This window comes from Calypte anna, chromosome 1 (genome assembly GCF_003957555.1).
Source record: "Calypte anna isolate BGI_N300 chromosome 1, bCalAnn1_v1.p, whole genome shotgun sequence".
Lineage (NCBI taxonomy): Eukaryota > Metazoa > Chordata > Aves > Apodiformes > Trochilidae > Calypte > Calypte anna.
The window spans coordinates 85580763-85604342 of record NC_044244.1 but is presented as its reverse complement, the minus strand read 5'-3'; the positions used below and the strand labels follow the sequence as shown (position 1 = coordinate 85604342).

The 23580-nt window shown below is 43.0% G+C and overlaps 1 protein-coding gene and 1 long non-coding RNA gene across 2 annotated transcripts; both read left to right on the top strand.

The window, feature by feature from the left end:
• Positions 1-51: 51 nt before the first annotated feature.
• CCDC58 (coiled-coil domain containing 58) lies at positions 52-8629 on the top strand. Its single transcript, XM_030459907.1, has 5 exons — positions 52-295; positions 1202-1327; positions 2634-2780; positions 5540-5599; positions 8335-8629. The coding sequence occupies exons 1-5, from the start codon at positions 245-247 to the stop codon at positions 8413-8415; spliced, it is 465 nt and encodes a 154-aa protein (XP_030315767.1). The 5' UTR covers positions 52-244; the 3' UTR covers positions 8416-8629.
• Positions 8630-14490: 5861 nt separating this feature from the next.
• On the top strand, positions 14491-23580 carry LOC103538999. The gene is made up of 3 exons (XR_003988958.1): positions 14491-14693; positions 20581-20682; positions 23368-23580. It is a non-coding gene; the product is annotated as an uncharacterized LOC103538999 (long non-coding RNA).

Below are 23580 nucleotides of genomic sequence, written 5' to 3'. Positions count from 1 at the left end.
GGGCCGGGGCCAGAGCGGCCGCACTGCCGGCCGGGTCCGCCTCTGAGGGCGCCGCCGCCGAAGCCCCCGCCTCGGCGCAGCTACCAGGGGCGGCGGCGGTGCTTCCGACCACCCGGGGAGATGCCGGAGCGCCCCTAAACCCGGGGCCGCCCCCCATCAGCGCCGGGCTGGCCCCGCCTCTGTTTGCGCGTCATCCCGCCTCCCCGCTGGATTGGCCGCCGCCGCTGCCCTCGGCCTTTCCAGTATGGCGGCGCCCGGCACGGCGGTGAGCTGTGAGGACTTCGCCGAGTTTCAGGTAACCCTCCCGGGACGGGACGGGACGGGGAGGCCGGGAGAGCGGGGCAGGAGGAAGGGGGTGCGCGCTCCCGTCGCGTCTCCCGCGCCGCCGCCTGTCGCGCTCCCGCCGTCTCCTGGCAACGCCGCGCGGCCCCGAGGGAGAGCGTGCCCCGAGGCGAGTCGGAGGAAGGGGCGTGGGGCAGGGAGGTCACCGCTCCCCGCAAACAGCCGGAGGTGTGCGGGAGGGGGGGGTGGGTTGCGGGGTCCGGCTCTCCCCTCACCCCCAACTGCGGGAGCGGGGCGGGGGATCCCGAGTCCCCGAGTCCCGGGAAAGGGGAGCTCGCGGCGCGGGAGGCTCCGTGGACGGAGGGAGCCTGAGTGGGCGCCTTCACGTTGTTCAACGGAGCGTGGAACACCAGGCGGTGCCAGCAAGGTCCCGGGCGGCCCAGGTGGCGGCTCCCGGCCTGTTTGTTAAACATCTCGGTCCCCCCCAAAAAACCCCACAACAAAAGGTGCTTTGTTTTAACTCCAAGTTCACTGTTTGGCTGCAGGTTGTGCCTCTTTTCCCGCCTGGAAGGGTTAAGGGGCGAAGATGCAGCCTTGGGCCGCGGTTCTCCGGTCTGTCCGGAGAGCCGGGGGAGTTTCCTGAGGGAACCGGGGCGGAGAGGGCCGGGCCGGGGTCTGCGAGGGGTGTTGGACACTCAGCGCTGCTCGGTTCTCTGCCCTTCTCTGGCCGGTGCTGCGAAGGAAACGAGTTGATCAGCAGCACGTACTCCTGCGTGCAGAAATTTCATTTGCTGTCTTTCTCCCCCTATCCCCCGTTTCTAAGCATTCTACTTAATTTGCTGTTAAAGCACTCATGGAAAGTTTCTCAGCTTTTCTCAGAGATACAAGCAAAAAATGCTTATTTTATTTTTTAATGCAGGAGTTTCTCAGAGTGATGAGGACGATTGATGACAGAATTGTCCATGAATTAAACACTACGATCCCAACAGCTTCCTTTGTGGGGAAAATTGATGCTGGCCAGACGTGTAAAGAGCTGTACCAATCTGTGAGTGTGCACTCCTTTGATTTCCAGTGCATTTCCTGGTCTTGTATTGTGTGCAGTGGCCAGTAAAGCTTTCTCAGTTTCTAAGGAAAGCACTGCCTCGTTACATCCTGCTTTATCTATCCGTAATTGGCATGCTCTGATTCTCAGCACTGTTGAACCCTGTGCATGCAACAGCTGCTTCAGTTTAAAACTGCACAAGGGACTTATTTCAGAGTATTGTATAGTGACAGAATGGTTTGGGTTGGAGGGGATCTTAAAGCTCTCCTAGTTCCAACCCCTCTGCAAGGGCAGGGACACCTCCCACCAGACCAGGTTGCTCACAGCCCCATTGAACCTGGCCTGGAGCACTTCCAGGGAGGGGGCAGTCACAGCTTTCCTGGGTAGCCTGTGCCAGCATTTCACCATCCTCGTATGGAATTTCTTCCTAATATCTAATTGAAATCTCCCCTTCTCCAGTCTGAAACCATTTGTCTTTATCCTGTCCTCTTTATCCTGGGCCCCTCAGGTTAGGAAGGATATTGAGGTCCTGGAGCAGGTCCAAAGGAGGGCAACCAGGCTGGTGAAGGGACTTGAGCACAGACCCTATGAGGAGAGGCTGAGGGAGCTGGGGGTGTTCAGCCTGGACCTCGTCACTCTCTACAACTCCCTGAAAGGAGGTTGGAGCTAGGTGGGGGTTGGTCTCTTTTCCCAGGCAACTCTCAGCAAGACAAGAGGGCATGGTCTCAAGTTGTGCCAGGGGAGGCTTAGGTTAGATATTAGAAAGAATTTCTTTACCGAGAGGGTGATCAGACATTGGAATGGGCTGCCCAGGGAAGTAGTGGATTCTCCATCCCTGCAGGTTTTTAAAAAGAGACTGGATGTGGCACTCAGTGCCATGGTCTGGTAACTGCAGCAGTAGTGGATCAAGGGTTGGACTTGATGATCTCTGAGGTCCCTTCCAACCCAGCCGATTCTATGATTCTATGATCCTAATGCTATTGGTTCTGCCATACTGATCCTTCAAGGTGCACTTCAGGATTCAGTGGATAGTGTTAGCCCAGCCCATTTCTTTCTTTTCAAAATGGGGGATAGCAGGCTTTTGCACTAGTTTGCAAGATTCCCACCTATCTGTATCTTTGACTTTTCATCAAGTTAGTAGCTGCTGCTCAAAGCTGTGTTGCTTCCAACATGTTGATTATCAAGGCAAAGGAATTTCTGTAGACACAGCAATACCTTGACTTTAGAAAATCTCTTTTAACTTGTTGCTCAGAGGTTTTTATTCCCAGCTGAACTAGTTGTTCTGTCTTTCTCTTTCCCCTTCCTCTAGCTGATGGATGCTCACACCAGCAGAGAGAGAATCATCAAAAACTGCATTGCTCAGACGTCCAGTATAGTGGAAACTCTCAGAGAAGAAAGGGAAAAAGCTCAGGATGATGCAGCATTATTAAAGCAACTCAGGAAAGAGCAGACAAAGGTGAGTGGTGGTACCATGTAGACATTATGTAGAGAGGAAGAAGAGGGTATCTTTCATACCATAGAAAAATGTATCCCCATGGTGGACTCTGACCTTCACTGACCAACACCACTTAGCATAGAACTTACCTTGAAAGCCTGCTCAATACTTCCAGAATGTCTGAAGGTTCATTTTGACTTTCTGAGATTTTGTAAAACTAGCGTATCTGCAAACAGATACGGCACATATGGGTGCCAAAATGCAAACATAGAGAATAATGTATGCATTATATGTCTGTATATCTTGCACCATACATTTAGGCAGCTGTAAAGCTGTCCCTTTTCAGAATTACTCTGATTTTCATTTCATCATTGTTACTTAGTGTGTTAATTGGAGTTCCTGACCTCTACAGGGAACTGTCAGGCAACCAATATTTTTGTTGTTTAGTACTTCTTGGTTTTGTTTTTTGAGTACCTTGTGATGGTGTGAGGGAGACTTCTGGGTTTGCATAAGAAATTTGGCCTGCAAACACTCTCTTAACTTTCTGGCCTCTGGATGGAAAATGTACCTCACCAGAGTGAACAGGGGTGATCTAGATGGAATATCAGAAGTGGAGAAGGGAACCCCATCCAAGGTCCCTTTTGTAGGGGAAAAGGTGCTACATGTGTAGCTCTAGGAGTGGAGATGAGCAGAGATGTGGACTATTCCATTGATTTCTCTATCAGAATTTCTCTGAATGGCTCATGTTCTCATTCTTTTCCACACCTTGTGCTTTCAGCACGTACCAAATGAAAGTGCTTGCTTATTACTTGTTTTGCATCTGCTGGATAGGTGTGTCTGTTGTGTTTAGTGAGCTTTCCTCCACTGAGGATGGTGTTGACTACAGTGCCTAAACTGGTTCCTTTGAGTTTCAAATGTAGTAGTGAGCTCTTCTTATAAGAGCCAGACATCTCACAATCATGTGTGTAAATATCCTATATCCTGAGTGCAGCTTTCTCTGCAGCAATGCTAGTAAGAAGAAGATAGGTCTTGAAATTTTGCTTGATATTTTGCAAAATTTGCAAATTTTGCTTTGCAAACAGTGCTCCATGAGGAGCCTGTTGCAGATCCTGTTTCAAAGAGCAGTTGGGTGCTAATGCAGTTGTAAGTAAAAGATCTTCCCAAGGGGATTATTTGAACTCAAGCATCTTGTTTTTCCCAGGCACTGAGTGAACTGTTTATGCACTATTTGGAAAAGTGCACTGTTGGGAGCTCAGATTTAAAGAATCAGGTGGCAGGCGAGTGATTTTATTCTTAAAGGCTTACAGAACTGCTAACAAGCACACGTATTGCTTTGGAAAACTAGAATAGTAGGTTAGTATTTTCTACAAGCTTTTTCTGCAGAGACAGTTCTTTAAATTGTTCAGTTATCGAGCCCCAAACCTATCACTGAAACCACTAGGGGGATCACAGTGATAATGTTTAATAATTGGGGGTGATTTCAAATATTAGAAGCAATCCATGATTTGAAAAGATCTCAGAAATCTTTTGATGAGATGACCTTGAATTTGCGCTTGAATTTTAAAAGGTGCAGTCCTCCTGTTTTTGGGTTTTTTTCTGGTTCTTCAGGAGTTGTGGGTTCTACAACTCAGATAAACTGTCTTGATGAAACAGATGTTACATTTAAGATTATGCATTTGAAAATGTATATTTGCTTTCTTGCAATACCAATCTGGTGTTGGTTATTTGTGCTTCTCTCATCCTGCTAATGGTACAAAAAGGAGGGTTTTAGCCAAATATATTACTTTTGAGTCATTGAGTAAGAAAGCTTGGAGCAGTGTCAGCCTAGCAGCCAATTCTTTTAGTGCACATACATTAAAACATAATTTAATTATTCTCTTAATTTGTTCTTAGTTTACTTGAATGAAGTGTCATGAAGTATCCATCCAAATAAATTCTGGAAATCCAAAACATAGCAAAATGATTATTAGGTTTTTAAAGCAAATTAGTAAGTCAGAATATGCTTTGAAACAACAACTCTAAAGAAAAGGCTACAATATTGGTTTTGCTTAGGCTTGGTGCCAGAGGCAATTAATGTCAGTCCAGATTATTATAAACCTATTTACATCCTTCAGCAGGAAAAATCGTTCTTTGAACTTCTAAAGATCTGAGTGGTTATTTTATAGGTACTAATCCTGGTCATCTAGTTACCCTGTGGATGCTGTATTATTTCAAAAAGTTTGAAACTCTATTGAGTAGATAAAAGCCCAACAACAGCCCAGTCCAACAACTGTAGTAGCTGTGTGTGTCTGGACATCTTACTTGAAAGGTTTTTGATGGGATTTGCTGTCTTGGCTTACACCTGTTTACCAGCTCCTTATGGAACTATGTATTTAAAATGGATAAACTCCAATCCTTACTCTGTTGTGTTAGAGACTCCAAAAACTCAAGGCTGCAGAACTTGCCCTGACACTGGCATTTCCCTTGCTGAGCGCTGGAATTAGGAATAGATATTTTTGTCTGTAAAGCCATTAACATTAATCAGTTAATTGCTAGCAAATTCTTTGTGGGCAATATTTAAGAAGCCAGCACTTGTAATGAGGAGCTATTTCTGCCAGGCTTGCATTGTGAGTCTGCCTTTACTTCAGACTTTCAGGATGGTTACATTGTCCCCTTGAGTTTCCGTCATGCTTTGCATGTTTGTACTGGGGTTGTGATCTAAAATTCTGCAGTGTCAGTAAATATTGAAGGCTACAGAGAAGCTTATTTGACAATAATTTCTTATGTCTTCCTTCCTGCAGTTGAAATTGATGCAGTCGGAGCTAAATGTTGAAGAAGTGGTAAACGACAGAAGCTGGAAGGTACTCAGTCATTTAAAAGAGTGATGATGTTCTGTCCCAACAGACAGTCCTGCACTGGAAGTGTAGGACCTGCACCTTATGAGGTGGGCTAATTAGAAATAAGTAAGGGCAGTGTTGGGGGAAATGTTTCAGGTTAGTCATTTTCCCAGTTCTGGAAGCAGAGATCAAAGCTTTTCAGGTGCACTGCAAAGGAAAGAAAACCATCTGATTTTACAGGGAGGAAGGGCTATGGAATGCCTCCTGTGTAGCTCCATTTCTCTGCTTTGCCCAGTGGCTAAGGACTTTGTAGACTTCTCTGTTGTGGCTTGTCTGAAAAGCTTTGCTGGGATGCTAACAGCAGGAGGGGTGAGTCTTTCAAATTTGGTTGTGTTTAGTACAGGTTTGCTTCTGAGCAAGCAAAGGCCAGAGGAGGGTGGGCTGTTAGAAGGTGAATATTTTTCTGATGGAGCTTCTGCAGACCAGAACTCCTGCTTCGTGTTGCAAAGGGCAGGCTTGCCGTTCCTCTCTTGTGTCAACAGAGGGGGCAGACGATCCTCTGGATTGTTATAAAGTGAGCTGAACAATGAGTTTACATTTGGAGGTGGCTGTATTTTGTCCCTTCAGCATTTCATGTCTAGTGTTCTTTTCAGAGCTTTCAATAATGTATAGAGAACCTCTTTTCATATCTAAGTCCAAAAAGACATTTGCAAATAGCTTGTACAGCTGCAGCTCCCTTTTTAATCTCTGCTTCAAGATTTTAGTCCTATAGATTGCATCAGTCTAAATGCAGTAAAGCTTGTGTACTCTTGGAGGTCTAGTCACCACAATAAATGTCAGTGCAGGCTGTTTAGATGAGCATCTACACACTTTTCCAGTTACACTTTGCTGTCAGTACAACCTCTGTACTGTAACACCCACAGCCTTAACAACATGCTGCAGCCCACCAGTGGCAAACATTTTATGGCAGCTCTGCTGTCAGTTTTATTTAAAAGGGGTGAAGGGAAGACTGGCCCCACACTGTCTCCATTCTTTTTCCTGTCTGAAAAGCAGGAATAGCACTTCACAGGTAGATCAGTGGAGATAAGTGGCTGAGTGAAACCTGAGGTCTTTGGGTCAATGTTCCTGAAATAGGAGGCTAACTAACACTAAAATAGTTTTAGTAAGATGGCAATATCAACCTTCCATAGGCTGCAGAAATACTGTTAAAGATGCTTTAAAAGGCCGTGTGCTAGCAAGCTGGTGTGTAGTTTAATTCAAGCCACCCTTACAGTGTTTTAGAGTGTTATGTCCAGTACCCTTTAAGATATGCATGCCATAAAATGCCTTTGACAGACAGTGGACAAAACTGGCACAGTTTGTGTTAAAATGTTTCTGAATAGGAGCCCTTTGTGGTTCTTAATTTCTAGTTTCCTTCTGTTGCTTAGCTGATGTCAGACCTTCACATGCTCTTAACTCTTCCAGAGAGATTTATTGCATGTGGTAATGTAATGGGACTGTCTGTGTGTGTGAAAGAAAGTACATCACAATTTTTGATTTCTGCAATATGAAGCAGTTTCTAATGTGTCTGGTTTTTATAAGAAATTAAAACTGAAAGTGAGTCATAAGTTACTCAAAAATTCTTAAGATTCAACGCTAAGATTAATGTATGCTGAGAACATCACTTTTGGTTATATGCCATGGGTTCTGAACTCTGAATGAGCAAGTCAGCTTTGGAAGAGATTCTAGGAAGTAATTCTATGGTGTGAAATAATATATTTATATAAAAGTGATGCATAACTTTCCCAGAATTACAAGACCATTCACTTTGCAATGGAAGCCAATGGGAAAGCTCACAAATCTTGATATCCTGATGATCACACATCTTGGGATCTGAAAAGTCCCCGGAGAGCTTGGCAGAGGTGCTGTTTGCAGGAGTGCTGGTGGGGATCTCATCACCGCCGCTGCCACAGTTCGGTGCTAGGTGGTGCTCTCGCTTCTCAGGGTGCTTCGCACCGGCGAAGTTCGGAGCTGAAACGAAGCCCATGTGTTGCGCTTCTGATTCACGCTGCCTTACTTTTAATAGTCACTGTTATTGGCGCTCCCTACAGTAAGCAGTCTGCTTGACAAAGGCTGCAGTTCAAACTAAGTCGACATGATCCTCAGTCTCTGCTTCTGTGTGCTAAATTTTACCCAGAGAAGGTGCCAGAGAGGAGTGAGCCGAGACCAGAGTGCCCTTTGCATAGGAATGTTGGCAGCATCAGCACCTGTGGTCAGGAAACTAAAAGTGTGAATGCGGCTTCCAAGAGCCCTTGTCCCTCTTCTTCTCTGTCATGACAATATAAAATACGTTTGCTCAGGAACGAGAGGGAATACAGTGTCCAAATTTGAATGTCAGAGTGAACTTAATAGAACACATTGGATCAGGAGCCTTCCATTCATAATTTCCCTCCCTCTTTTTAAAAAATAAATTAAAAAAGGCGTCAGCATCTTTGATGATAACAGACTACCAGGATTATAAGCCTGCCTAATCTGAGGGAGAACATTTTAGTGCTGTGCGGTCCCACAGGCATCAGGCTGCAGTCTTTGGATTCCCTAAAGTGAGGAGAGAAGGTGAATGGAGACAGATACATTGGTAAGTACCACTTATTGGTACAGCTGGGCTGGGCAGCTTGAGATGGGTGCTACTGAAGAGATAGTTGCCTGAACTGGCTCTGAAGTGCTGCTCATCTCCTGGGTGAGGGCTGATTTGCTTTTGCTCTTCTGTTTTGCTGTCTCAGGTATTTAATGAGCGTTGCCGAATTCACTACAAGCCTCCGAAGAGTCATGATGTGGGGTATTTCCATCAAGGTGGTCCATAACCATGAGAGCCAAACTGGAAAGAGACCTTTGGGTGAGCTGTATTGGACCCTCCAGAACCAGTAGAACCCAGTCTTGTTTTGTTTTGGACCTACTAGGCTGAAATCTCAAGGTTTGAAATGATTCTCCTGTAATTAAGAGAAAAACAACTCATCTTTTGTACAAAATATGTGAACAAATGAGTTTTATAGTATTAAAAACAATTTTCAAATGGAATGTGAAACTGGCATCTTTTTGAACTTCTACAGCTTCAGCAGTCCTAGAGGGGAGCAAGCAGTAAAAACCAGGTCTGAATAGGGAAGACAGGCTCTCCTGAGCTTGTCCTTGCTAAACAAACCATCACTGAACTGTGATGGTTTTACACTGTGTTTGTGCAATAAAACTACTAAAATCTGAAAGGAATAAAAGTTGCAGGACGATTAGCAAGTGTAGTTTCAGCATTCCTGAAAGTAAGAAGCTACCAGAATTGTTCCTGTTCCACTCAGCACTAGCAGCATAGGTTCAGAGTTGCATTTGGATACAGGTTTGCCATTGCTCATGCAGTGCTAGCTAACAGACAGCATCTGTTGTTTACTGTCCATTGGTCTATGTTGCAAGTTGGGAATATTTCTTTACGTGGGGAATGTGGTGTTGATTCAAAGTACTTTGGGGCTGGAGATGAGGATATGTCTCACTAGTGAATGAGACTGTTAACTGTGCAGTGAGTGTTTTGTCCCTCCTTCTGAACCTTTAAGATTATTCTATAGGTGAACTGCATTTAAACTGAGAAAACAGCTGTGCATAACTGATTCTGGCAATGTATTGTATTTAGGAAACATTAATACAGCACTGCTGTAGTAAGACAGCATTTAAAAGCAGATTAGTATAAGGAAAGCAGAATTACTGCAGTTTTGCCTGTATTTTTATTAATACTAATTGGCTCACAGTCAAATGAAAAGGTCTTTTTGGTTGCCATCTGTTTTTATTACTTTGTGATAAGTCATTAAGAACCATTGAACTATCAAAGCCTTAGAAATACAGGCTTCATCTTTGCAAACATTTTGGAATTCAGTAACTTCACTGAATTATTGTATTTAACTCTTACTCCTCTAAATGCTGTGCATATCTGGGAGGGTGGGAAGTGAGTAGAGGATGTACCTGTGTTACTGAAAGCTGGCAAAAATCGTGCAGCATCATCTGTTCTATAGCTGTTTGTATAGGAGAGACTCTTAGCTCCTTGGCGACCTTTATTTTAGCAGAAGGATCATTTAGTCTCATTTTTCTTGGAGAACGAGGGCAGAAATGTTATTTCATTTTAAGTCTTTGAGGATGTAAATCTTAATGTTCAAACTTATTTTTTATTCCTTTTTTTTTTTTTCCCACCAAGGCACTGCAACTGCTCTAAGCAGAACTTTACTCCAGTTGGGACTCATCTCACTTTTAAAATATTCTCATTGTTTTTCTGCAACTCTGAAAGCAGAAAATGTTTATTCTCCAACTGTTAAATGCTTAGGATTGTTTATCCTCAAAGTAAAAAAAAAAATACTGCTCAGAACTGCGATTATATTTGCCAGTAACATTTCTGCAAGATTGGTCCACTGATGAGATTTGAGAGCAATTTAGTTTTGATTTCAAAGTATGGCCTCTAATCTAGGTGGTCTAAATATTTGTTCTCTCCAGGGCTTGGTCTACAGCTGCAGAGACAAAGTCTCCTTTTTAAGCAGTTGTATGATAGGAACTTTTTGCCAGTTGGCATCAGTTACTCTTGAAATTTAAGCTTGTATTTTATTTCTGTAGAAACTAGAATTGTAATGAGATTAATCACTATCCTCCTCTACTCCATCCAGATGTTTGCTCAGCTGTTGTGGGGAAAACTTCTTCACCTAAGCAAATTCTATGAAAAATGAACCTGTGAAATGATGTGATTTTATTTTTTTCAATAGCCCAGATTTAGCATTTTTTATGGAAAACTAAGTAAAGAACCCCAAATCCCAACATAGCACTACTTTTATTTGAATATAAGGCCAATCAAGTAGATCTATACAAACCTGTGTATGAACAACTTCTGACATGATAAGAAGACTTCTAAATCCAAACATTCCTTCTTCAAATATTTGCAGCTGTATACAGGGGGTTGCCCTAAGAAGCTGAATTACTCTATTTAGTTGGCTTTTAGCACTGGAGGGTGTCTCTTACAGTACATGGCAAATCCATGGATCAGAGGCTGTTTGAATTTTGCTGTTGAACTTAGTGGACACATTAAGGTGAGTAACTGGAACTGCATGCCATGTGTTGGGGCACAGGGAAGGAGAAAATGGCTTTGCTGATTTTTGAGTACTAAAGATCTGCCTGTGAACTGAGTTGTTTTTTTGTTTTGTTTTGGTTTTTTTGTTTTTTTTTTTTGTGGTGATATGCAGATGGCATTGGTATGAGCACTGGGCCATGCTAAACAAAGGCAGGTAAAGTGTCTGGTGACCTTGTCTGATCTAGGATTATGCTTAGTTGGGGTTAAATCCTGCCTTCAACCTTACCATCACTGTAGTAAAAAATGGACTTGGCTGTATGATATCATATACGATTCAAATAATGAACCCCACACATACCAGGATTTTATTTCTTTTCCTGAGTCTTAACTTTTGCTTCTGCAAGTGAAGGCACTGGAACAAAAAGCCCAACTGATGCCCCTGCCCAGAGTCTACATCTGCAGGAAGCTTGCTCTTCAACTTCAGCATTGCCCTTCTACTGGGTCTTTCCCATTGCTTGGGAAATGGTGATGTTGGCGTGTAGATCCATGTTTCTTGGAAAGCCTTTTCAGGCTTATGTTTATTTGCTTCTGTAAAGTAGAAAGAGGTATGTGTTTTCTAGCACGCAGTGCTGTTGTCCTCTCAGGCTATAGGCACTCAAGACTGATGAAATAGGTAATCTCTTACATTAATGTTTTAAGGCTAGAATTTGTCTCAAAGCAGAAGGGGGGAAGAAGGCTTTTACTGGTACCATAAACTCAGCATAGGCAGGGATATGGTAACTTTTACTGCTGAAATTCGGGGTTTCTATTCATCCCAGATGATGACGGGTGTCAGAAGTATTTTGAAATCAGTGGGTAGCAGGAAGGGAAAATAGTTCTGCAGAAAAGCACATTAAAAGGCTTTCGGTAACTGTGATGATGACAAATAGATCTTCAAATGCTGAGAGAGCTTCTTTCCTTTTAGAGCTGTGAAATGGTCTGCAAAGCATGTGTCATTTAATCTAGTCACAATTATGGTGTTCTGGTACATGCAAGACCAGAAGATTGGCTTACTGACTTAGCTTTCACAAGCATTTCTGTGAGGCAGCTTAATTTCTGGTTTAAAATTAACTCATAAATATATAACCTTAGGCTTTGAGTTTTGGTTTCATTCACTTGATTGCTTTGTTTTGTTATTGTACTTGTGTTTTTATTGACTATAGCTTCCACTTTCTTAAAATTGCTTATACAGGACCAGGAGAGTAGTGTGCCTGCAAGCTGTAGACATTGTTTCTTCTTTATTAGAATAGTGTGTAGTGCAAGATGTCACTCAGCTTTGAAACATTAAAGATATGGTGCTGTTCTTAGTGTACTAGTGTACTAGTGCTCCCAGAACAGATTATGAGAATAGAAATTGCCATCCTGTGCAAATGGTGAGTGTGGGCTGTAATGGTATTTAATATCAAACACACCTCAGCTACTGAAGCAGAGACACTCACTAGCTTGTTAGTGTTGCACAAGAGATGCTGTTAAGAAGGGTTTTCTTTTCAAGACAATATTCCAAATGTTTGGTTACATCTAAAGCTTAATAGAGAGAGGTGTAGATGAAGTTTGCCTGGGATAGTCCATTGCCATTGATCATGTTTAGCAGCATCTGTGAAACATCAGCATTTCGAAGTGATTTCATGAACTGTTTGTGTGGGATGAGTGCTGAATCCCAGTCTTGGAAGTATCACTGTTTTGGGATGGCCATTAACACTCCCACAGAAGAGAACAGACTTATTGGCCTATGTAAATTTTAGCATCAACTTGCTAAATTATTGTTCATTGCTGACAATTATTGTTCATTTCCTTTCCCTTCTGCACAACTCTAAGCATTCCTGGGAAAACAAATACAAAATCATATGCTTTGAAGTAAAAACCCAGCAACAGGGAATTGAATTATTTCTATCCAATGCTGATGTCTTTAGTTTTACACCTAGACTTCTCCCAAGGTGATAAATTAACCCTCCTCGTCTTGCTGCTCAGTGTATTTCTTACTGATCAGAATCAAGAGTTTGCTAGAGGGGTGGTTCTGCCTTGGTGGTTTTATCAACAACCCCTCCCAAGGGAGTTGGCGAGATCTGCATTCTGCTGAGTGGAGAGGTTTATGAAATGCCCTGGTTTTAGGACTGGTGCTGCATGGTTGTTGAATGCACTCTGTGGCTTCTGCCCCCAGTAAGGTGAGCTGGCTCTTCCAGTTAGTTAGCTCATATGTCCTGCTGCATGAATAAGAAGCATTGTAGCAAGAGGGTGGAGGATGATAAGCATTTGAATAAATAAGGGGGTTGTGCAAAAGAATGTGTTTGAATTGTCATCAATTCTAGGATTTGGGGTGTGAGGATTTCCTCATTGGGAGTGTTGCTTTTGGAGAAAATGGCAGGTGTCCAGCTTTTATATTTCTCATTCCCTTTATTTCCAAGAACTGCGAACATTTTTTAATTTGCTGAGAAAGGTGGTATCTTGGAACAACTGTTTCCCCACAAATGCCTTTCATCCACTCCCATAACATTCCTTGCCCAAGTTTGGGGAATTTTACAACATTGTTAACAGTAACCTGCTCTTACCTTGATCTGTGAACTGTTGAGTTTAGGGCCTTTACAGCCTCAGTTTCTCAATCTCGGGTCCCTTGTACCCAGAACAGGCCTTGGTTTAAAGTCTTTCGCATCACTAATGATCTGTGAGGAAAGCCAATTGGCTGGTTAAAACATAGATAAGGCTTTTCTACACAGCACCTTTGCTGTGGCCATGAACAAACTTGTTTCTGATCAGTTCCCTAATGCTGATGCCAGTAGAAATGCCTGTTGCCTGTGTGCAGTGCATATTCTTATTTCAGCTACTCCCATGTATCTCTGCATAGGGACTAAAAATTATCTGGTCTGTTGCTACTTCTCTTGTTTTAGCTTTGGATCAACATTTCTCCCATTTTCTGGAGAGGGAGATGGCAAGAATTCCAAAGGGGAGTAGTTTTTCTGTTATCTTGACATGTTGGCCCCAGGTTGGCTGCTAACATCTGCTATCCTTTCCTTGGATGTTGCATGTGGTTTTGACCTTTGTACATTCATACATGATCATGTGTCTGTGACTGTGACTGCAGAATGAGTGCTTCTGACTGTAATTCTGCATGTACATATTCCAGCACTGTGTGAAATATAAATATCTTGAATTAGAGCAGCTGTTTTGCACACACAGCTACTGTAGTGAGAGGGATGGTACTTTGCCTTCCAGGAAATTGGCACTTGAATCACAACAAAAATGGACATGGTAATGCATATTCAGTTATTACAATTGCCTGAGCACAACCGTATGTTTGATATGAAAGAAGTAGAAATAACTTGGATACCTACTCACCTAGGACTTATTTTTTCCCCCTTCTGGTTCTGGGATTTGCTTTGGTATCTTGTGGTCAGGCAGAGGGAAGCAAAAACCACTGAACGTAAATTGAAATCTGCTTCTGTTTCCACTTAGAGGAAAATTGAGCCAATACAATTTCAAGTTGGAATGGGACCTGCACTAAGGAAATTACTATGTGATTTCTTCTGATCTTGAATGGTGTTGGGAAATAATTGGGTGTGACTGATCCATTTCCTAAGTGCACAGACCAGTCATCTACACATGGGTGGAGAGGCAAGGTTCTAGTTTCGGACCAACCAACTGTCTTAAGATGTGGTGTTTGGAGGCTGTTTTTTACTTTCTTTATTGTGGAGACTCTATAAACAGAGTATTTAAAGTGCTTTTTTCCATTTATGAGTGTAGTATTATCAGCGCTTTACATTGGTTTTCTGTCCTGTTTTCCCCATTTCTCTCCTTTTCCAGTTCAGTAATGGTAGGCTCCATATGTTACAGGTCATGTGACCCCATGACACATGTATATGTGCATATATATGAGATGCCTGGTGACTCTGCTCAGACAACAGCGCTGAACCTCCCTCTTCAGAGCTTCCCGTCACTTCAGAGAAGTCCACCTGCCACTATGATGTCTGGAGGCTATCTGCACTGAGCCTGCTACTCCAGAAATTCCAGAAGATTACTGATGAGGTGAGTTGCACCCTAGTAATAAAATAGAGTCTCTGTGTGCCAAGGGCTGAGTTCCCGAAACTTATGTGAAGGCTGGGAGAGTGGGTGTTGATTGGAACAATTAAATAATGGCGACCATTATTTAAACTAGAGAACCTAGTGATGAAAATGGGAATCCCCTTGGTTTTGTAAGTATTTGTAAGTATTTTGTAAGTATTTGTAAGTATTTGTCAGCATTCTGCATAGGAAGTGTACCTGTAAGGCTGAGACAAATTGCTTGCCTATCTCATCCTTGTCCACAGCCAGGCATAATACTGGCTACCTCCAGTTTATGTTTGCACGTAGTTCAAAGACCAGCTCTACTATGCCAGCACTGAGTTGCCTGTTTGAAATAAAGGTGGTGTGTTGAAGAGAGGATTATCTGTGGCAGAAATATTTCCCGCTGAAGGATAAACCATGTAGTAGTATGCACTAAAAAAGATAGATCCAGAACAAGGTTATTGATAACTGTATGTTCTCTGCTGGCATCTACTGGTTTCTGGAGTCACATTTGTGATGCAGGGGATGATGGTGAGCCAGTGGGGTAAGATCAGCTTGGCATAAGGCAGACAGAGTGAGTCCAGTTGCTGTGGTGGTTGGTTGTGGTAGTTGTCCTCTCCTGGGAGCGACTGTGTGAACAACACCTCAGCAGATCATCTAATAGCCTGCAGTGCAGCAACTCTTAAAAGTTGTATCCTGAGGTGTGGGAGGCGACAGCATGGCATAGCAAAGCTCCATTTGTGTCTTCCATCTCATGTTTCCACCCACCCACCTAAATCCCCTTCAGCTCCCAGCTCTGAAAGATGAGCCATCCCCCTTTGCTGCTGAATAAAGTGTAACTCAGACCCACCTGAAGGAAACAGGTAGGAAGTAGTGGGACTGAATACCTTGGACCATTACTGATGCATGTTCCCATGCATGCTGCCTTTGCTGTGCCACAGAGCATTTTGCAGTGGTACCATTCCACGTGATCTTGCAGGCTAAGACCAGGCCAATGATGAAACCAGACCAAGGTGTGCTGTGCGTGTAGAGGGTAGAGCCACAGGAGAGATTACAGAATCCCAGAATGTTAAGAGTTGGAAGGGACCTCTGGAGATCATCCAGTCCAACTCCCCTGTCAGAGCAGGTGCACCTGGAGCACAGGATGGCATCCAGGCAGGTTTGATGTCTCCAGAGACTCCACCACCTCTCTGGGCAGCCTCTTCCAGTGCTTTCCTACCCTTAAAGTAAAGTAGTTCCTCCTCATGTCTAGATGGAATTTCCTGTAAATAAGCTGTGTAGGCTGGTGTCAGAGTCCAGTACTATCTGAGGAGGTTCTTCTAAAAGAATGATTAATACCAGATTTACTTATTTGAAGGTATTTGATGTTTCATGAGGTTTCTTATTTGACAGAGTGATTAAAATATACAGGAACACATACAGATGTAAGTTACTGTCACAGTTTAACGCTGGCCCGGCAATTAAACCGAATGACAGACGCCTCTCTATTAATCTCTCTCTCCTCCCTGATAAAGGAAGGGGAGAGAATAAGGGAGAGAGACTTATGGATTGGAAACTAAAACTGCACAACTTTAATGAAACAGTAATGATAAAAAGGAAAAATTACTAAATACATACAAACATACAGGAAAATTGATAACACGTTCCCCTACCCTTTCCCCCAATAACTTTCACGTTACCACCGAGGTGCAGGGCAGCCCTGGGAAAGTCCAGGCTGGACTCCTGGAGTCAGCAGCAGTCAGGAGCTGGAGGCAGGAACACACAGATTCAGGCATGGATCGGGACCACAGGCAGAGGAAGGATGGAATCCTCTCAGGATGCTGAAGCAAAACAGGGACAGGTGAAGAAGGGGAAGCAGGAAAGGCTTTGAACCTCGTGATCCCTCAAATTTATACTGAGTATGATGTGTATGGAATGGAATAGTCTGGTCAATTTTGGTCATTTATCTTTCCATTCCTCCCTAAGGGTGGGTTGCAGTGACCTTTTTACTTCTTTTCTCCTTCTGGAAGGCAAAATGTTCCTCAGACTGAGCAGTGGCCTTGGCTCTGCATCCCAGTCTCTAGAGTAACTATAAACATCGAGTGTTATCAGTCCTAGAAGCAGACACTGTCTGAGAAACTTGCTGTAATTTCAGCAAGCACAGCTACTTACAAGAAACTTAGCTGAAAGCAAAATTACAAGACAGAAAATCACCTTATCCTGGCTATATAGGACTACTGAAGGGCAAGTGAGACCTGGTGATCACTCCACTTAGTGATGGTGTAACCTCATTTAGGGCCTGGTAGTCCACTGTCAGCCTCTTGGCAAAATACAGCATTTGCAATACATATTTAATCACAATACCAATGTGATCTCCATTACTGATCTCTGTAAATGCTCTGTGCATGATGCTGGGCATCCTCAGTTGGCAGGAAGGAGTACATGGGCTGAAGGCTGTTCAAGCCTGCTGTTCTCTTCAAATTCTTTGTTCATTCTTTAGTTGTTCACCGTTTACTCTTATGTTGGGCAAAGCCACATATTCATCTCCCTGTGTTGGTCTGGCTAACTCAGGGGGTTATTCACATTCTTTTAAGAAACTCAGCAAGTTAAACCACCAGTTAATTCACTTGACTAAGATAGCTGTTTGTCTAAAGCAAACACCCTCTGGTCTCCTTTGTTTTTGAGATAAAGTCAGCTTCATTGGAGAAGCTGTGGTCAGTCACACCCTGCATTTTTTTCTGAGTTTTGTAGCTGCATCACCTTTGCTCAACTCCTCTGAACATTTTTCCATTGTAGTGCTTAATTAGTCACCACTGGGGTTGCCAGAGGTGGGCATGTGTACGTGAGGAGGGCTGCAGAATTTGTACAGGTTAGTCAGAGAAGAAATAATTTTCCTGCAGAACAGTAAGAGAAAGGATTATCTCAGGTTGTCTGGGGATGCTGATGGGATTACCTTACAGCAGTTTCACTGTTCCGTCTATGCTGGCACAAGCAGTTGAAGGAGCAGCAATTGCAGACATTTGAAATGCTGTTTTACCCTATTGAGGTAAAATAGCCTTAGGTTATTGAGGTAAAATAGTCCTTACCCTAGGCAAGGACTTGGGGCACCTTTGTGGTGTTTGCAATTCTTGACAGGGAGGGCAATATCTTCTGCCAGCTGGGGGCTGTGAAATTTTACTCTGTGAAATACCTTAAGGGCATCCTTTGAACTTAGCTAGGACAGAGTACCCATTACTGAGCTGGTCTTAGTGCTGGGCTGTGCTATGGCTGATCAAAAGATCCCACCCTATTGCAGTTTGTATCAGAGACAAAACCACACTGCTTCACTGTCAGTGAGTAAACATACACTTAAAAAATGTGAACGCTTGTTTCAGGCTGTGCTAGTGCTCACAAAAATACAGGGCAAGTATGGAACTTGAAATGTGGATGTACAGATTTTCTGTTTGATTCCAGGAGAGGCCAGACCTTAATTTTGCTGTTCTTCTGTTCTCAGTAACTTCTGGAAAAATAAAAATCAATTATACTTTATGCTTTATTATCTGCAAAGTAAAATTTTTGCCTTGTGCTGAGTACAGGAAAGAGAACTCTTCCTGGTCCTTTTCCTTTGAAAAAGCTCACACTGGACTGCAGAGGCTTTGGTATACTTCTCTAATAAAAATATTGTGAGTACAAAGCTTACATTTGGGGTGATATTTCTCTGCTTCCAGCCAGATCATGGTGTCACCCTTTAATGGTACAATTCCTATTGGATTTCTTCTCTGCTAAGCAGAGGAGTGATTCATATGATTTTAAGGACATGAAGAGCATCTGCAGACTTGGGATGCCCTTGGGATCTGCTCTTGAGATTAATAATTGTTTACTTACACCTGTGCCTCATCTGTCATCATCCTTAGTGATCTGGGGAATATGATTTTCAGACTCCTTGGTTTGTTGTGTTTGCCTAAACTGAGGATGTTTTGGTTTTAAAGGAAGTTGTTAGGGAGAGCTTAAGAGCTGTCTGACTGGCTGCTTTTACTGACGGCTCTGTCCATAAATAACCAATGGAGGATGCAGTGGTCAGAGGTAGGGAGAGATTGGTGAAACAGGAGACAACTGGTTTTTGCTTAGTTTGTTTCTGAGAGATGAATAAGATGTACCAAAAGCTGCTACCTAGGAGCATCCTAGGAGCCCCCAGACTGAGCCAGCTGGAAGAGGGTGGGAAATTGAAGCAGCTCCCATGCTGAAAGCCGAGCTGTCATTTCCCTGGTATGGAAGCCCCGTGGAGCTCATTGGAAGAAGAGCAGAGTAATAGATCACGAGGAGTCTGAATGTGATAAATTGGATAATTTCTGACTGTCTGGAAAGACTCAATCTGGATATTTTTTGGGTGCTTTTTTGGAACCTACCTGCTAGGAAGAAATGCCGTGGGGAGTGGTAGGCAGATGTGCTGGGATAACCGATTAAATCTGTGTGCTTCTGCCAACAGGCAGGTGGTGAGAAGTGCTGACATGCAGCTGGCTCCTCCCAGGGTCTGCCTGAACAGGCAGCTGAGGGACGCTGCACTTCTCTGACCAACTTCTGGGTTGCTTCTGCCCTGCATTTGGGCATCAGCATGGGCGTTGTGTGCAGAGGAGAGGCTGTTACCCAGGCCTGCAAAAGATTCTTTATGCTTCTCGATGACAGAAATAGGTTTTCAGGTTATATTCACTGCATTTGGCTTTCTGTAGGGTATTTGTGTCGTTAGTTGCAAATGCTACAGTAAAGAAAGCATTCCCTGGTACATAAATCATGATGCTTCAGATACCTGGCCAGAATTCTACTGCTGCTCACTGCTGTGCCCCCCACTATCCCCCCTCCCTTTTCAACCTAGATATTTCAGCCCTGAAAGGACAGTACCACTGTAATTGCCTGCTGAAATTAAAACATTGCTCTACCTTGTGTATTTCAAGTAAAACTGTTAACACCGTTTTTATTTTTTTAAATTAAAATATATACGTGGAAAAGCTGTAGATAACCTGTACTGTGCATATTTTAAGATACATAGGGGTTAAACTGATACAGTGCATAAAACACATCTGAACTGTGAGTATGAATGCTATCAGCACAGAGCATTGTTTCTTCTGGAACTACATTACCTGCAGCTGCTGTGTAGTGAGGACTGATATGTTATGCATGTCTGGGTGGATTTCTGGCTCACAAGCTAAAGTCTTCTTCCAGTTTGGGAAGGGTGGAAGTACACAGTTTCATCCTGGATCATTGTAACTTTATTACAGCTGTTTGTATGTTACATGATTGTAGGTGTTGAAGGGTGTATTTAATTTAAATTAAGGCTTTAGCTGCAGGGCTTCCACCAGCACAAGAGTAACTTTCAGGAACTAGTTAATCAGGTGGCTATCTTGATACTCTCAAATAACCCTGTTTATCGCAACTGCTTAAGGAAAACTTCAAACATCGAGTGTAGCTCTGAGGTGTGAAACACAACAGCCTCCCAGGCTGCTGGCACAGGAGATGTTCCAGGAATGGGCCTGACTTGCACCCCTGTGTGACAGTTGTGGTTGACATGGGGTGTATCCTGCTAGGGAGCAGGGCTTGATACCTAGCTCATGGGAAAAGAAAATTAGAAGGGTGGCGGGCAGCAGTTTCCCATCCTGGGCTGGAAACAGTTTATCTGGACAGTTTATTCCCTCCTTTTCAGGGAGGGGAAAAATCATCTAGGAAGTCTAATTCTAACAGGATTTAATGAATGATGGAAACAGTGTTAGGGGTTGGAGGTCTTGGAGTAAACTGAATCACTTTGGAGGTTCTGGGTTTATTTCATTAAAGGGGTGTGTTCAAAAGGATTGAAAATTGGTCAATAAGAATGAAAAGCCCAAATATTAACTGCCAACCATTTTCCCCTTTCTTTTTGCAGGTGAAACTACAATTGACCAAAAAACAAACAGGAACTGTAGCATTTTTCAAGCCATAGTATATAGGTCACAGGTGGTTTGCTGGGATAAACTACTTTATTAAGGTTTGTATATATTACAGGTGGAATGCTTTACATATAAACAATGAAGTGTGACTTACTAAAGTGGTTACAGCAAGAAGCAAAAATATAGCAGCAGAAAGCCATATCGATGTGATTTAATATAGTGTTAAGGAACATCTTCTGCAAGATACTATAATATTCCTCTGGCACTGTAGTAGAACAGGAAATAAAAACTACAAAATACACACTGTGCTGCTTCAGACATTAAAGATAACTTTCTTAGAACCATCTCACTTGAAGACTATAGAGTGACTTATCAAGCCACATTATTTCAACTGGTTGTAACTCTGCTCTTCGGTTTCCTTTGAAGGCAAAGTAGTTGTCACAGAATCATCTGGGTTGGAAAGGACCTCTGAGATCATCAAGTCCAACCCTAGACCCATTTCTGCCGTGGCTGCCAGACCATGGCACTGAGTGCCACATCAGTCTCTTCTTAAAAACCTCCAGGGGCAAAGAACCCACCACAGGCCCATTCCAATGCCTGATTGCCCTCTCTGTTAAAGAATTTTTTCCTAATATCCAACCTAAAACCTCCCCTGGCAGAGCTTAAGTCCATGCCCTCTTGTCCTACTGATGGCTGCCTGGAGAAAGAGACCGACCCCCCCCCTGCCTTCACCCTTCCTTTCAGGGAGTTGTAGAGAGTGATGAGGGTCTCCCCTGAGCCTCCTCTTCTCCAGACTGAACACCCCCAGCTCCCTCAGAGTTTGTTGTTGCCTCTGTGTCCTCCATTTGTGTTTATTATGATGAATTTGAAGTCAGCCTCATGACCTGATGGAGAATTAGAGCGAATGTTTTAATGAATTCAAGTGGCTCATACTTTGCTGACTAGTTCTGCATACAAGCATGTGTGATCATGATTCAGTCCTGTGACGTGCTGCAAAGTTATAGCTTTCCTGCTGTTCTTTTTTACTTTTTCAAAACCCCCTTTCTGTTGTGGGAAAAATGGTAATGCTTAATTTGGAGTCCTCTGATAGTGCCATTTATCCTCTGCTAGAAAGGCCTTATCCATTACTAGAGTAGCTTTCTGTGAAGTAACGTATAAGAAGTTGCTGGGCATATTTTTGCAAGTGAAAGCCAGAAAGCATTGCTGAGTGGCAGGCTGGCTTTCTGGATGTGGAGTAAAATATTGCATGTGACTGCTGTATGTTAACCCCACATGTGTGCAGATGTGCTTGGTAGGATATGCTCCCTTGGCAATGGTCAGAATCTCTGTATTAAAAAAATTGGCAGATAGGGTTTTGGGGAATAATAATTCTGCAGAGACACATTATGAGCATTGCTCCACACTTCTCATATTTAGTTGATCCCAGGAGGACAGGCACTGACAAATTTCCTTCTTTCCTAGGTTCTTCCTTAATTGACTCCTAACATTCTTCTTTTTTTTTTGCTCTGTGGATACTGGAGAATTGTACTGACAGAGTATCTATTAAATGGCTAGTCAGAGTCTTTCTTACATGAATGATGTTTATCCTGTCCTTGTTCCTGCAAGATGTGCTTTCACTTTGTGGACAAGGTAATGAGTATGAAGAATAACAGTTTACAGAAAGGCTGCAGTAAAGCCAGAAGTTGTGTCCAGTTGTATGTTTACCTTAGTGCCATCTTGTTGCTTTACCTAGGCAATGTCAAATGCCTGCTGTCCATGGCTAAGCCACAGGCTCAGAAATGAAGACTGACATGTTATGTGATTCAGAAGTCCACTTGTAACGCTTGTAACACAATTTGTGTCTTCTTTCCTAGTCTTCCAAAAACAGGAAACGGTTTTTCATTTTAGCATTAACTAGAATGAACTCTGTCAGAAGATTCATTGTCTGATACTTCTGATTTTTCCACATAATCAATATTTTACCACCAGCTGAGATATAATCCATACCAGGACAAACATAATGCCACATTGCAGCCACCAGAAAGCATGTAAAGATCTCTTAGAGCCTGGGACATTAACTTTTCCTTAATATGTACCTCACACAGTGAGAGCTCAGCATCTGTTGTGCTTGACTTGTATGTACAAAATTATGTACAATTTCATAGCAAGTCTTTATGGGATGACTTCCTGTTGGGGAAAGTGAGTTTATTTTAAAAACTGTTTCAGCCACACATGCTCACTCCCACGAGCACCAAGACACACCAAGGTCAGGAAGTTAATGAGTCTGCAGTAATTTTTCAGACAGGGGATCCTGGCTTTCAAGTTGTCATTACTTCTTAGGACCCATATGCTGTGTTTGGACACATCTTTCTGTACCTTCTAGGACATGATACCATCTCTGCACCTTGCCCCATCCCTGAGTCATAAAAATTTACTCAGTGTCTCTTGTTTCATGCCATGAGTATATACCCCAAGAGGCTGTGACCTGATGTGTTGTTATTTTTGATGACTGAAATAGAACACCATCAAAATCTTTCTGCTGTTGTGCCTTCTGGTCCTCTTCTCCCAAACAGTCCTCATCTTCCATTCACACGAAGGTTTTTATTTCAGTTCTCTACAGGTGTAGGCAGTTTCTACTATCAATTACTTATTCAGGCTTGGGGTAAGGCTGTTGAAGTGAAAATGGAGATATATCTAAAATTAAGCTTCTGAGCAAAGATATTCTTTCCAAGTATGTAAAAACATCCTTTTATTTGAACCTGCTTGCACCCATGATCCTCACTTTCCCATTGTTTGGTTTCTAGGTCCAGATTCTGAAGATGAGTATGCCCACTTAAGGGTCTTTCCAGGCCCTTCCTTATGCGAACCAAGGTCCCAGACTTGATGGTATCAGACTGGCAAGACCAGAGATGATCCTCTACCTACTTCTGAGAAACGATGAGGAACGGTGCCTCACTTCTGCAAATCACATTCTACCTGTGTCAGTAAATGCAGAAAAATAATGAAGTTTTGAAAGC